The sequence below is a fragment of the Lithohypha guttulata genome (genome assembly GCF_036872675.1).
Source record: "Lithohypha guttulata strain CCFEE 5908 chromosome Unknown scaffold_2, whole genome shotgun sequence".
NCBI classification, from domain to species: domain Eukaryota; kingdom Fungi; phylum Ascomycota; class Eurotiomycetes; order Chaetothyriales; family Trichomeriaceae; genus Lithohypha; species Lithohypha guttulata.
Window position 1 is genome coordinate 771,860 of NW_027042751.1, and position 12,893 is coordinate 784,752.

General features: G+C 49.5%; 3 protein-coding genes across 3 annotated transcripts; all 3 read right to left on the reverse strand.

Annotated features, from left to right (window-relative positions):
* Positions 1 to 234: 234 nt before the first annotated feature.
* On the reverse strand, positions 235 to 3,327 carry LTR64_002397 (uncharacterized protein; the record flags this gene model as incomplete). Its single annotated transcript, XM_064896767.1, has 2 exons — positions 235 to 2,899; positions 3,092 to 3,327. 2 exons carry the CDS (start codon positions 3,325 to 3,327, stop codon positions 235 to 237), a joined length of 2,901 nt encoding a protein of 966 aa, XP_064755717.1.
* Positions 3,328 to 3,886: 559 nt separating this feature from the next.
* On the reverse strand, positions 3,887 to 8,995 carry NUD1 (the record flags this gene model as incomplete). Its single annotated transcript, XM_064896768.1, has 1 exon — positions 3,887 to 8,995. One exon carries the CDS (start codon positions 8,993 to 8,995, stop codon positions 3,887 to 3,889), a length of 5,109 nt encoding a protein of 1,702 aa, XP_064755718.1.
* An 875-nt stretch (positions 8,996 to 9,870) lies between these two features.
* On the reverse strand, positions 9,871 to 12,663 carry LTR64_002399 (uncharacterized protein; the record flags this gene model as incomplete). The annotated part of the gene is made up of 2 exons (XM_064896769.1): positions 9,871 to 12,222; positions 12,361 to 12,663. The coding sequence occupies 2 exons, from the start codon at positions 12,661 to 12,663 to the stop codon at positions 9,871 to 9,873; spliced, it is 2,655 nt and encodes an 884-aa protein (XP_064755719.1).
* Positions 12,664 to 12,893: the final 230 nt, after the last annotated feature.

Here is a 12,893-nt window from a genome sequence, read left to right on the forward strand (position 1 = left end):
GCAGAATGATAGCCGAAGCAGATTTTACATGCTATCACGTAACAACGACGAACCTATGTCTGAATTTAACATATAGCGTCGCACGAGCATGGGACAGGATGGAATGGGTGAGCACTTTGTATATTCACTTCTCAAATAGGTAGATATTTACACAGAGTAGAACAAGAATCAGCACCAAGAGGTTGAGATATCCATGAAGAGATGAAGCCCCAGACCCAGACCAGTGTTGATGTCCTAATCGCCCGTCAAGTCAATAATCTCGGTCTTGATACCAGTCTTCATCCTCTTCACTGCATCGTTCTCACCACCCTCACCTCCGTCCAGAGGTCGTTTTCTTCCTATCCCAGACCCAAACGCATTCTGTACGTTAGCACCAGTCGGCTGTAATGGTGTCCTTTGCAGATCCGCATCGATGGCTGGTAGACGCTCGACGCGGCAGGACATGATGGCGTCCACATCCTCCTCACCCAGAAATCGTCCGAGTACTTCATTTCGTGGTCCGGCTAATTTCTTAAGATGGGTTTGTGCCTCGATGTGTCGGTGTTCCCACTCTCTGATCAATTTCCGTTCTACATTGTGGTTCTTGACACAATGCCAGGTGTACGGGCTCCTTCCAGTGATGGTGTTGATGGTATAGCCCAACTTCTGATCGCGCCGGTTGGAGCTCCGCGAAAATAGAGAATAAGCATATGATGTGTATTCCTCAAAATGTCGGCTCAAATGTTTTCTTCGTCTCTCGACTGCTGGGAAATGTAACTCCTTCTGGTGTGGGTTCGCCATGAATTGTGCGACGTGCTGACAATCTGCACAATTTCCACAACCTTTCTGTGGTCTGGACCAATTGAGGTTTCGATTGGGTTCAACCCCGACATACTTTCGAATGTATGTGCAGAGGACTGTGGTGATGTACGATGAGAGCGCATCGTAGAGCGCTTGATCGTCTTCGAGAATCAGAGCATGCACTTTGTTGCGCATAGCGGATGTGATGAAAGGCAACAAGGTCGACTGTATGTACTCTGGCTTTTCATCTATGGCAGCTGCTCTCATGTTATGAAGGGCATCGACCATAGTCACACCGCCATTGTTCTTTGTTGCATCGAGGATCCTGGTCGGGTCGTCAATGGATATGCTGTCAGTCGCCTCAATATACGTAAACTTGGACCACATCGTTGATATCACTCCATTAACCAAGTCTTCTGGTAAAGCTGTAGCTGAAACTTCCTTCTTTTTAAAAAGCTCGAAAATAAAGGCTGTAAGAGATGGAAATGCAGCTCGAGCGATTTGAGACATGTGTTTGTTCGTGAAGTCAATCTGCATTGGCCACGAGTGCTTTATGACAACTGCCAGTGTTGTGGCATCCTGCTTGCTAATCCTGTTTTGTGGCAAACTGTCGAACAAGATGTCCAGGACGCTAACGAGTAGTTTGCCCAAGTCTCGTTGGTACTCTTGATTCTCGCAAACTGCATCAAAAGCGGTGACCAGATTCATGATCATCTTGTATCTGGCTGTGACAGTTTCTCCAGCCTTAAAGATTTGCCTCAAAGTTGCGTTCCATCTTTGTACACCATGTTGCGCCAAATTATGCGCAAGACCCTGTAGAGACTTTTTGTCCATCTTCGTTGTAGGAGGAAGTCTGTTATAGAGGTCAATCCAACTGTATTCCAACAAAGCAGTAGTAATTCTTTTAGCCAATGCAGAAACTTTTGCATCTTCTCGCGCTGAGAGAGTATTCCTGTTTGGATACATATAGCTGTATGTTGTGCTCGGCCTTGACCTGAGATTGAGAAAAGGTAGAGCCTTGGTACATAATTCATACAATCCAGCTATGTCCAGCGGCTTGCCCGTTTTCGCTCGGCCTTCAATGTCGTCGAACAGTGACAAAGCAGCACTGATGCTGTCTGAGCTAGCGAGTGCGAAGTCAAGCTTTTTAGATGGTGGAACGAGTACAACAGCACTTGAGCGATACCAATATGTGGCAGGAGCACCTTCGTTGCCGGTCCATCCCTCGTGTTCGGACTCATCGTAGTCTTCGTCGTCAGTGTCTGGTGGGTCTAGAAAGTATGACTTGTCGTAGTGGTCAGGCACAAACGCACACTTGTCCCCATCCAGTGTAGTGAGTCGCGAGAAGCCGTCATCGCGGTTAAACACTTCGTCGCCACAATCATCATCTTTATGAAGGGCCTTTTCGACACTTGCTAGGTAGACTTCGAAATCAAGTTCTTGGCAGACATCCCGCAGACACTGTACCTGCCTAAAATTAGAGCCTTTCAGTGAGCCCAATTTCAAGCCATCCTCGGTGTAAGGATGCTCAAGTTTATGGATGATATATGGAGGATAGCCTTTTTCGTATCCCATGGCAGCCTTCTCGTACTGCTTAAGATGTCCTGCAATCACATTTGTCCAGTCGCTCAATGGTCCTTTCGGAACAGCTGTTGATCCTGTTTGGACCAAGTTATAGGTCAAAACTAACCTATAACCCGAAGTTACAGGTGTCACCTCATGAAGGACATCAGCATACCAGGCTGCGCAGGAAGTACCAAACTCGGATGTCGTGGACGAGTCGTACTGAACCCGCTTGCCACTATGAGTGAGAATAACGGAACCTCCCTCATGCTTCGATGGCAGGCTAACGACCATCGTGCCAAACATACCGGGAGTCTTTTCGGAGTCCTGATGTGCCTTGAAGAAAGCACCTTCCTCGTACAAGAGCAGCTTGTACATCTGAGCTCCGATGTTGTTGCGTTGTCCAGGAAGACTTAGTCCCCCGTGCACCTGATTTAGTAGATTGTTGATAAAGCCTTGCCATGCCACATTCCTGATTGAGAATTGTCGCGAGTCCAGCTCCCAGGAGTTGCGGACTGATTGGTCGACCAGAGTTTGCTCTCCTTTGCCAAAAGGACTTTGTCAACATTTTGTGATGATGGTTTTCGCTTCTCGTTCTGAAAGTGGTAGACCGATGATTCCTAGCCCCTCAATGGTAAGTCCAGGGTTTGGTGCTTCGAATTTGGTTGACGAAAGTGCAAAAGTTCTAAGTAGTAGTCATAGTCAGTCGATGAATGTTTCTGATATCACAGAGAAAGTATAGACGGACCCTTCATTACGTACGACAAAGCTCAAGGCAGATTTGAGATCTTCGCAAAAATCCTCGTAGCAAGGCAAGTTGTCGCCGTCGCCGTCATCTTCCGTCTCCTCCTCCATCTCTTTTTGAGCTCTACATTCGGGATTGTCCGCCTCGGCTTCATCGTTTTCATCACTGCTTTCTCTAGTGTGGTCCCATTCGTCACCGTAACTACTTTCATAATCGCTTTCGTCACTATAACGGCCCATACCTGGGACAATACCAGAAAAGACCCACTCAAATCGGAGTGTTACCCGCAGCAGTCACTGCTTCGCGCGCACAGACTACACCGTCGCACCTTCCAGCGCTTATGCCTAGCTGGAGCTCGGTGCACGTGTTCAATGTGCCTTCCATGCGTGGACGACGATCATTGCAGTCGATCGAATGGCAAGTACGACCCCGCCTTTCTGGTCCTGTTTACGTGTCGCGGACGCGTCGTGCTAAAGTCACGCATTTCGTACCTTATAGTAGAGATGGTTTCAGATTCATGTGCTTTTTTTTGGTCAAAAGCTAGAAGACTTCGTTCTCATGCGCTGTGGACTTGAAATAGTCAGCGGTATAGGGCTGCACAGGGCGAAGCACTGAATCGGAACTACCATGTGTTTCACTACGAGAACCACGTATATACACAACAAAGGACATTTAGACTTTTACCGAATTGTTATACAGATAATCCAGCCATCCCAAAAAGTCATAGCCATCATAACACTTCATTTCCATCGTCCTCATTACCACGCAGTCACCGCTGCCCCTAAAAACTCCATTGCCTCATACCTCAGTCACATGTACACTCGCTTCCTTTTCACGTTCCATTAAAACCCCTTTCCTCATTAACCTTTCCCAAGTCGACTTCTCTCGTTTCAGGACCTCCCTATCAAGAGCTAAGCCGTCGATCTCCTCGACATGTTGACAGCGATCAGCAAGTAGAAGCTCCATTGCTCTCCTCCTCAACCAGGTCACTTCGTCCATCAACCCTAGCCATCTTTTGTCCTGTTCTGGTATTCTTGCAGGTAAACACTGCGGGATATGTTCGTCTCTCTCTTCAGCTAGTGGTGCATAGAAACCAACTGTGAGGGGATTGTCCCTGAGGTCCACCTTCTTCAGTGCTGGTAGACGTGATATCGTGAGGCAAGTGCGCCTCATTTTCTTGATCCTGTTTTTGGCCACGCATAGCTGTTTCAGCTTGATTGCACCTTGCAATGGCAAGAGATCGGACAAGGCGTTGAAATTGAGGTTAAATACTCTCAAATTTGGGAAATGGTCGCCGAACCTTTGAGGAAGAACGTGTACACCACAAGAAGCAAGCTCCAGGCATCGTAATGTGAAATTTGGTTGTCGTGGGAGTACTATCTCGCCTTCTGTTAGAGCATTTGCCGACAAGTACAGCTCAGTGCAATCATGAGAAGTCCCTAACACGTCGTTGACAAGACTAGAAGCCACTCGCTGGTCACGCGCTGAGAGCACTTTCAGGTGCTCGGCTTCGGGAAGTCCAGGTAAGTGCTTGATGTTGTTGCAGTCGATATTGAGTCGTTCGAGCAATGGGAAAGCCGTCAAATCAAGCTCGGCAATCTCGTTCTGTCCAAGGCATAACGTCACTAGTTTCGGCACGATCTTGTCCCCTTTGACCACTAATTCCTCCAGCAAATTTTCGCTCAAGTCTAGATACTTCAACTTTGGCAGTTCATACAGATTCTTGGCATGTACAAGATTGTTTCTGCTCAGGTCCAGCTCTTCCAAAGATGTCAGCTCGCAATCGACAAAGTCAACGTCTGGAATGTCGTTGCCACTGAGATCAAGCGTTACAAGACCACTCAAGTCGAGTATAGCCTCGAGATTGTGGATTTTATTGTCGCTTGCCTTGAGGTGTCTAAGATGAATGAGGCCACTGAAGCACTGCAGACTTTCGAGCTGGTTGCCAGATACATCAATGCTTTGCAGATTATGAAGGTGTGTCCACGAAGTCATGTCAGTGATCATGTTTGACGAAACATTCAACGACCGTAACGATATTGGCAAATCCGTCAGCTGAGACACCTTGTTACCTCTCACATCGAGGTGCTCTAGCGCTGAGCAATAAGTCTTCAGCCCGTGTAGTGCTCCAAGACCACTCTTCTGCAACGATAATCGACGTAGCTGCTCCCAAAAGAGCTCAGATGGCTCAGCGTCAGTGATGGCCTTGACCACGTCGTCCTCGACTAGGGCATGCGAACCATGTGCCTGTCTCAAGGCCTTCGGATTGGCTCTTTCGGCAACGAAGCTTTCTTCAGGATGGTTCGCTTTGTCAGCCTGATGCAGGGTGAAGTCCGATAGGGGCGTAAGACACAGTATACTCGACTCTTTCCGCGCAGAAGCTTTCCGTAGGCTCATCTGTCTCTCCGGCAGTGGGGTCATATCAGTATGCTTGATGTGAACGAGTGACAGCTCCCGATTGTCCTCTTGGTCCTCACTATACTCATCTATCCTTGAGACAGGCCTTCTATTCAGCGTCATTGCTCGGTATTGCTCATGGCGCTCGGTGGACCCAATGATTGGACGCAGACGTGATGTCCCATGCTCAGCCAACGGATCGATTTGCTCTGTAACTCTGGCAGGACTACTGGCGAGTACAGAACCCTCATCGTCCAAAGGTAGAAGACTGGGATCGTCTTGGTCCAGATCCGCGTCAGAGATGCTTGGCGGATGTGTATATGGAATCTCAGAAGCAATGGGTGAACTAAACGCGATTGTGACGACTCTCGGTTGCTGTTTAGCGGACGCGCCAACATCCTCAGAGGCAATACCATCATGTAGGCGTTCTTCATGCTTCGAGGCTTCTGAACCCTTCGAGATAGGTCGACTCTGTTCGGTAGTGGGCCGCAATTTGCGAGGAGATTTCATGGATGACTTGCCTGGTGTGAAGATTGCCGACACATTGCGTGGGCCGTTGTGCGGGTCCTTTGGTTGCTGGACACGAACTTCCACGCCGGACTCTGGTGCTTGTTGTCGGCTATTTGGTTGCTTTGGACTCTTCTTCAGATTTGCTTCCTTTGTCTCGTCGATACTGAGATCTGGTATACCATCGAATGGGTCTGCCTCGCTATACTCCCTCCCAGCTTTGCTTTCAGGAGTAGCACTTGGGGCAGGGATTTTCTTTGTTCTTATGTTTTGCTTGACCCAGATTTGCCTCTCTTGATCAAACATCATTGCGCCAATGGTATCAGGAATAGTCACGGTACCCTGACTAATCATACCTCTTGTTCCAGTACTGACAGAAGAGGTTGTGTTTATTGTGCGTTTAGAATCGCTGCTGTGTATGTTTTGTGAGAGGTGAGCATCTGCCGAGTCAGCGTCCGAGAGAGAGTATTTTCTCTTCCTGTCGTTAACATCCAAGATGCGAATACCTGGTGGATCGCTTTGGAAACTCTCGCCAATATCGAGCTGGTCATCTTCTGGGACAGGCACAAGTGCAGCTTCTTCGACAGCTTTATTGTCAACAAGGTGCAGCGTTCCTAGTGCAGAGGTGCTCGCGAGGAGTTCGAGGTCATCGGGGTCGCGGAACTTGTTCAGATGTTTCGCTGTCTGAGCATCATGTAGTGCATATCTTCGATCCGGTTTGGGCATAACACGACCTTCTCGAGATGGCGGTCTTGAAAATGAGTCTTTTGTGGAATCGTCGACTTCGAGATCGAGTATGGCATCAGGGTTGAGCTCCGAGATATCCTGAGGCTCCTGTATGTCAGGCAGGGGCAGCTTCGGCTTTCCTCTTGCACGTATAAACTCCATCACTTTGTTTGCCTCTTCCATATAATCCTTGGTCGCCAATGAAGCCTTCCGGGAGTCTTGCTTTATCTCCGCTGCTGTCTTGACGAAAGATTCTAGCTCGCCGGCCAATTGCTGCGCAAGGTCTGTAGGAGGAATTGCATCGTTGAGCAGAGCCTCGGAGGCTGAAGCAGTCCTAGTATGACTATTCGAAGACGACTTCCGGGAGCCTGCAGGGCGTAGAACAGGCCGGGAAGCCATCGTGTCGGGCGAGGCTTGCTCAGGGTCTTTACCAGGCAGAGCGTCCCGTCTTTTCTTTCCAGCCAAGCTATTACCAGCTACAGTAGTAAGTTTGACCTCGACTTCCGTACCATCTACCACAATCTCGTCCTTTAACAAAGTTCTTCGTCTCTTTGTAGATCTTTCTCTGACAGGCGAAGATTGAGCCTCCGCCTGCGTCGTAGTGTTGTGTTGTGCGACGTTCGAAGAAGCAAGGCCTTTGAAGACTTTCTCAGCCACAGGATTGACTTGCATCTCTTGTGGCGGAGGACGATCAATCTGCTTGTCGAAGCCAAAGGCGTCCAGCTCACCTTTTCCAAAGTTACTCATACGAAAAGCAGCGGCCTCCTCGGGCATACTTGGCTCGGACCGATCCTCTTCAAATTGACTTAGAACACGCATGAGTTTGTTGTTGGTATAGGTATCTCGGTTGCCGAATAACTTCAATGGACTTCCAGCGGTGCTATACTGGGTTGAGGTTGGGGCATGATGTACGACACTCGTATCTGCAGGACTAGAAGGTTCGCTCACTGTAAGTCTGCTGTCTTCGATGTTGTTGGTCCGATATGGAGGAGGTGAACTGCGGAAGTTTCTATTGTCATCAGGATGAGACGATGTTCTTATGGAGGTAGCTTTCCTATGAATGACCGAGCTGCTGCTAGCTCCAGTGGTTTGTCGCTTAGTCATGACTTCGAGTATACTATTGGGCTGGTAATTTTGCGTGCCCATTGACAGGTCTTCCGGCAATGATTGTGAAGTCATCTCTGCGGCAAGCTCTTCTGGTAAAATCGACTCTTCCAAGCTGTCCAGACCTTGAGCGTCGTAGGATATGTCGTGATCACTGCACGGCGACTTCGACCTGTCCCTACTCGTCTGTATCTCTCGCAATCTGCGCCTCAGGCCATGGGAATTGGTGTCAAGCGTCTCTTGTAAAGCCTGCTTCCGAACACTGCTCTTTTCCGAATCTTCGAGTGGAGAGAAGACTTCATCGCTCATCTCCTTGCGACCGCTAATCGTGCGTAGGCGTGGATCGTGAGAAGTTCTTGGACTGTTTCTACTGTGAACTAGCTCCAGGTTACTAACCCTTCGTCTCACGATACCTTCGACTGGTTCTCGTCCAATGATAGACGATATGGCTGAGAGGTCAAAAGCTCTATCCTCATCTTCTTCCTCGACTTCCTGCAGGGTGCCCATGCCTGAAGGTCTATTCTTCGACGTTCGATATGAGGCAAAGTTCTCGGAAGGAGGTGGGAAAGCGGTGTCGTTGAGGAAGTTCCAAGGCCTTTTGTCGGTGGTTGTGATTAACAGCGATGCATCGTTCTCTTCGTCCTCAGGGTCGACAGGACATGACGACTGTTTGAACATGCCTTCCAGTTTCGAAGGAGAAAAGAGGTCGACTCCATCACTAGTGAGTTCAGTTCCTGCCTGCAAGCGCTTTTTCCACTCTGGTGTTTCGTGTATACCGGACGATCGATCCATCGTGTGATGCTGGACCGATGTTTGTGAGGCGGACATACTAGAGCTCGAAGATCGACGAGGTAAAGGAATGGTGGATGGTGCTCGTCGTTTTGAGCCACTGATTGGGGAGGATATTGGTAGGGCGTTCAGGCTAGACGGTGACCTCTCGCCCAGAGCATTGTTCTCTTTCTGTCTCGCAATACCACGAGATGAGCGTGGCTTGAGGAAGCTACTGTTGCTAGCATTCCGAATATTGTGTGCCAGGTGAGGAATCCGACTCTGTGAGCCGTTGCTGGAGATTTGGCGACTCGTATTGCTCCTACCGCCCATGCTAGAGCGAGGTGAAGAAGGTGCATGCTCCGACTTCCATTCTTCTGACAGTCCATCCAGCCATGGCTCCATTATATCTTGCTTTGCTTGTGTCGCTCGTGAAATGCAAGGAGACTACCTCCTGTATTGCTATTTGTTGGTCATGAAGGAATAGCTACTATGGCATACAGAGTGATAGATGCGCAAAGTCGTGATATTGGGGTCATGTAAAATGAGGGACACAGGGCACTTTAATATTGCTACTAGTCGGCCATATTTCTTGGACACGAACGCGCCGTTGAAAGTTGTGTTGTGGTTTGCCCTAAATGAGGAAAGTGCCAGAGATGGGTCCAAAGCTATATCCGGCTTTCTTTCAGTATTGAAAAGTAGCCGCACATAGGCCCGGAAGACTATCTTAGCGGGTAAGAGTGCCGAACGGAGTGTTTTTGGTAAAGGAACGTCGGTATAAAATCAATACTTCATGCGCGACTGAAACTGTGTAGGTGAATCCGAGGTTTGCCTGAGAACGTTCAAACGTGGAGCGAAAATTTTAGACTGTTAACAGTCTTATTTCCACATAGACGAGTACTCACCCGTCGTGGCAAACTACTGAATACATGCTGCATCAAATGAATACGTACTAGTATACTCTCAGCCCTTGGGGATCAAGTGTAAAGGCCATGCCCATGTCTGCAAAGATATGGTGAAATACATAGTAATCAAGAAAAAGGCATCTAGTATAGTAGCATTTCAGAACTTGTATACATCGTAAGCATATTAAATCCAGAAGCACCTCAATATTCACAGATCAGAACCAGTCCTCCACGTCGGATGTCTGCAAAACATCGTAATCTCAAACAATATGAACATAAATGCTATTCATCTTGCGCCACAACACCTTGCCATCCGAGCAATATCCTGCAGATCGTGCTGGTTCCATCGAAAAGTATGTCATCAAAATCCTTTCTCTACACTTCAGCAAGTCGACCTAGTCGAGTCGACCGTTCAGGCATGTGCTTCTTCTCGACTGGCTCGCCGTTCATCGAACCACCCATGTCGCCATCCACGCCATCCACGCTCTCGTCGCTCACGATCTTTGTGCGAGCTGCACCATCTCGTATGCTGTCACGAGCTGTGTAGGCTGTAGGTGCTGTACTGGCCATCGACAGTGCTGTGCTGGATCGTTGGTGGACAAGCTCGGGCGTGGGCGGGACCGAGCTTCGGTCACTAGTCGGTGTCACACGACCGTTGTTTCGTGATGTCGAGCGAGATCCGCCCGATGACTGTCTCTCGTCAGCTGACAGATTAGCATTGCTGGTTACATCCGTTTCTGCTTCACTCATGCGAGCAATTTCGGCGGCTTCATTGGCAAGCTGCAAGCCTTCGACTGCTGCTGCACACTGCTCGCTAATGTTGCGAATGATGTCTGCAATCGCATCCGTCTTCTCACGAAGATGTCTGTCAGCCACATCATGTACATTCTGGGCCGAGTATCTCTTGTTGGCTCGGCTAGAAAGACGTCCGTCCAGAAACTCTTGTCCGTCGTTAGATGCTGAAGAGGCTGCACGTCGGGCCTCTCGTCTCCTGGCGTGGTTTTCGTTGCCAGAAACAGCCGAATCTTCGTCGTCTGCATCTTCGAATCCTTGTCTGACGTGCTCGGCAAGCTCGTTAGAGGAGCCGATGGATCGAACGATATGCTCCATGTGATGAGTCTGTCCGCTGATGAGACTTCTGAGGTGCAGGACCACTCTTTGTGCTTGATCACGTTGCTGGACAAGTGTGCCGTTAGCGTGTTGCAGAGTGGCGATTTCTTTCCTGTTACGATCTCGCTCCTTCTCAAGGTCTTCGGCAATACCTTGTTGAAGCACGAGAGCTTCCAAAGCATTGTCACGTTGTCGCTCTGTACCGCTAAGACGAAGCGCAAGTCGTGCTTGGTCGTCCTTCTGCTGATCGATGATACCAGTAAGACGACGTTGCTCCCGCTTACCAGCCTCGATCTTGACTCGAAGCTCGGCAAGCTCTTTGTTGAGCGATTCGACGAATGCTTGGAATTTCTGGAACTGCATCTTCCATGTCTCTGCTTCCTGTTCCAGGACGTTGTTGCGCTTGGCGACCTTGGCAAGCTCGGTATCCATACGACCTTTGAGGTTGATGAAATCTTGCCATGCTTCCAATGCGTCGCGAGAGTACTGGTTGCGCTCCCGGACCATCTCGTTCATGTGTCGCATAGAAATCTTCGTCATGAGCGGCTTCTTGTTTGCACCCTGGAAGATAGCTTTGATGCCAGAGTTGCGACCTAGCTTCTCGCAGACGTGATCCATCACAGCCATGACAGCGTCTTGGTTCCACCAGATCGGATCAACCACTCTTTCCACATCACCTCCACGCAGGACGATTATGTCACCAGCCGGAATGAGTTTTCCACCGCCATAAGCCGACTTCAAGTGCTGAGGCACGCCTGCGAGCTCAACATCCGAGTTCAATGCTTGCGTTAATCGTGTAACCATCTTGGTTCTTTGACTTGGGGAGAAGACATTTGGTGGATGATCTGTGATGACCAAGTTCCTATCGAGGTCGACAAGCAGTGCGTCTTTGGGCGGTGTGAAGAGGGATCGGCACTCGGTGGTAATACCAAGGATGTATGGACCAGGCTCTTGTACGAGATCGTGCACACTTCGTGCGTGGGCGACCGGGACATACAACCCTGTCCAGTCGTAAACTCGAGTCGAGAAGCGAATTGTTTCAGCTGCTATAGTAAGCATCGCAGGATGATGTGACATTAGGATAATGCGTCGAGTTGGTGAGACAGCTGCTTCGATCAGCCCAACAATGTTTGGGATGGTCAAGCAGCTAAACAATGGCCACATCGCGAAGTTCTGGAACCCTGTCGGGGAGGATGGAAACTGGTAGCACAGTGCGTAGTCCTTCATATCGATGCGGACAAGGTCGTTCAACCGTGGCGCAGGGAAGCTTAGTATGCGAGATACCTCCTCAGCATGGAAGAGATTCGTCGCTTTGTTCCAATGGATCCACATGCCTCGAAGGTAGTCGCCGAGCAGGTTGTACAGTGGGTATCGAGAGAGGAAGCTGAGACAGTATGGGATCCAGTATGTCTCGTCAGCCACGTCCCTATAGTCAGGTTCTGTCTTTCTTCGCAGGTCTCGGATGGTCTCTGCACGTTTCTCGTCTGCTCGCGACCAGACACGCAATGCTATTCCGTACAAGGTGTGAGACGAGTCTTGCTGTAAGACGAAGGAATGGTGGACACAATGTGGCTGACTACGGCCTGTGCAGATCTCGACGTCGTGAGGAAAGCATGCCTATTAACGTTAGCTTCGGTAGAGTCGATGGACTGGTAGTCTTACTCGCATAGCACCATGAAGCGACCTTGCAACTTCATTGTCGGATTCAAGACGTGGGCTACTACCCAAGATCTCAGGTAGCCAAAATTGACCTACTGCCCCTCGCATATGTTGAATCTTGCCTTGACCTGGTGTCGCGGCCTTGACCCATTGTGAAGGTTCACGACCGACACCACAAACTAGATAAGCGTAAGTAAGAGTCTTGGGTGTAGGTCGTTTTCCTGCCGTCATCGTGCTCGGCATCGGTTGTGTAATTCGTGAATGTAGCGACGACGCTCTGCTAGGTACAACATTGTCACCAAAGCCTCCTTGTTCACGCGTCGCTGGTCTGCTTCTGCTGGTTTCGCGAGTTGCTGGTCGCTGAGCAGCCGACGAGGGTGCTCTTACGGAAGGCGCCATGGTCCAGAGAATGCCTCGCGGTTGCCTGTTCCGGTCGTGACCTCTCAGCACGAGCTACTGCTCGTGCACAGCAGTGTCTCACGAGCAAACACTACACGATATTGTGTACCGTGTAGGCGATGTCGATCGTTTCAAAGTAGTATGAGCGCCCAGTGAAGTCGAAATCACGACTGTGTGAAATCAGGTCGTAGACACGCACAGTAGCAGTGGTGAGATCAACCGAAGAACAA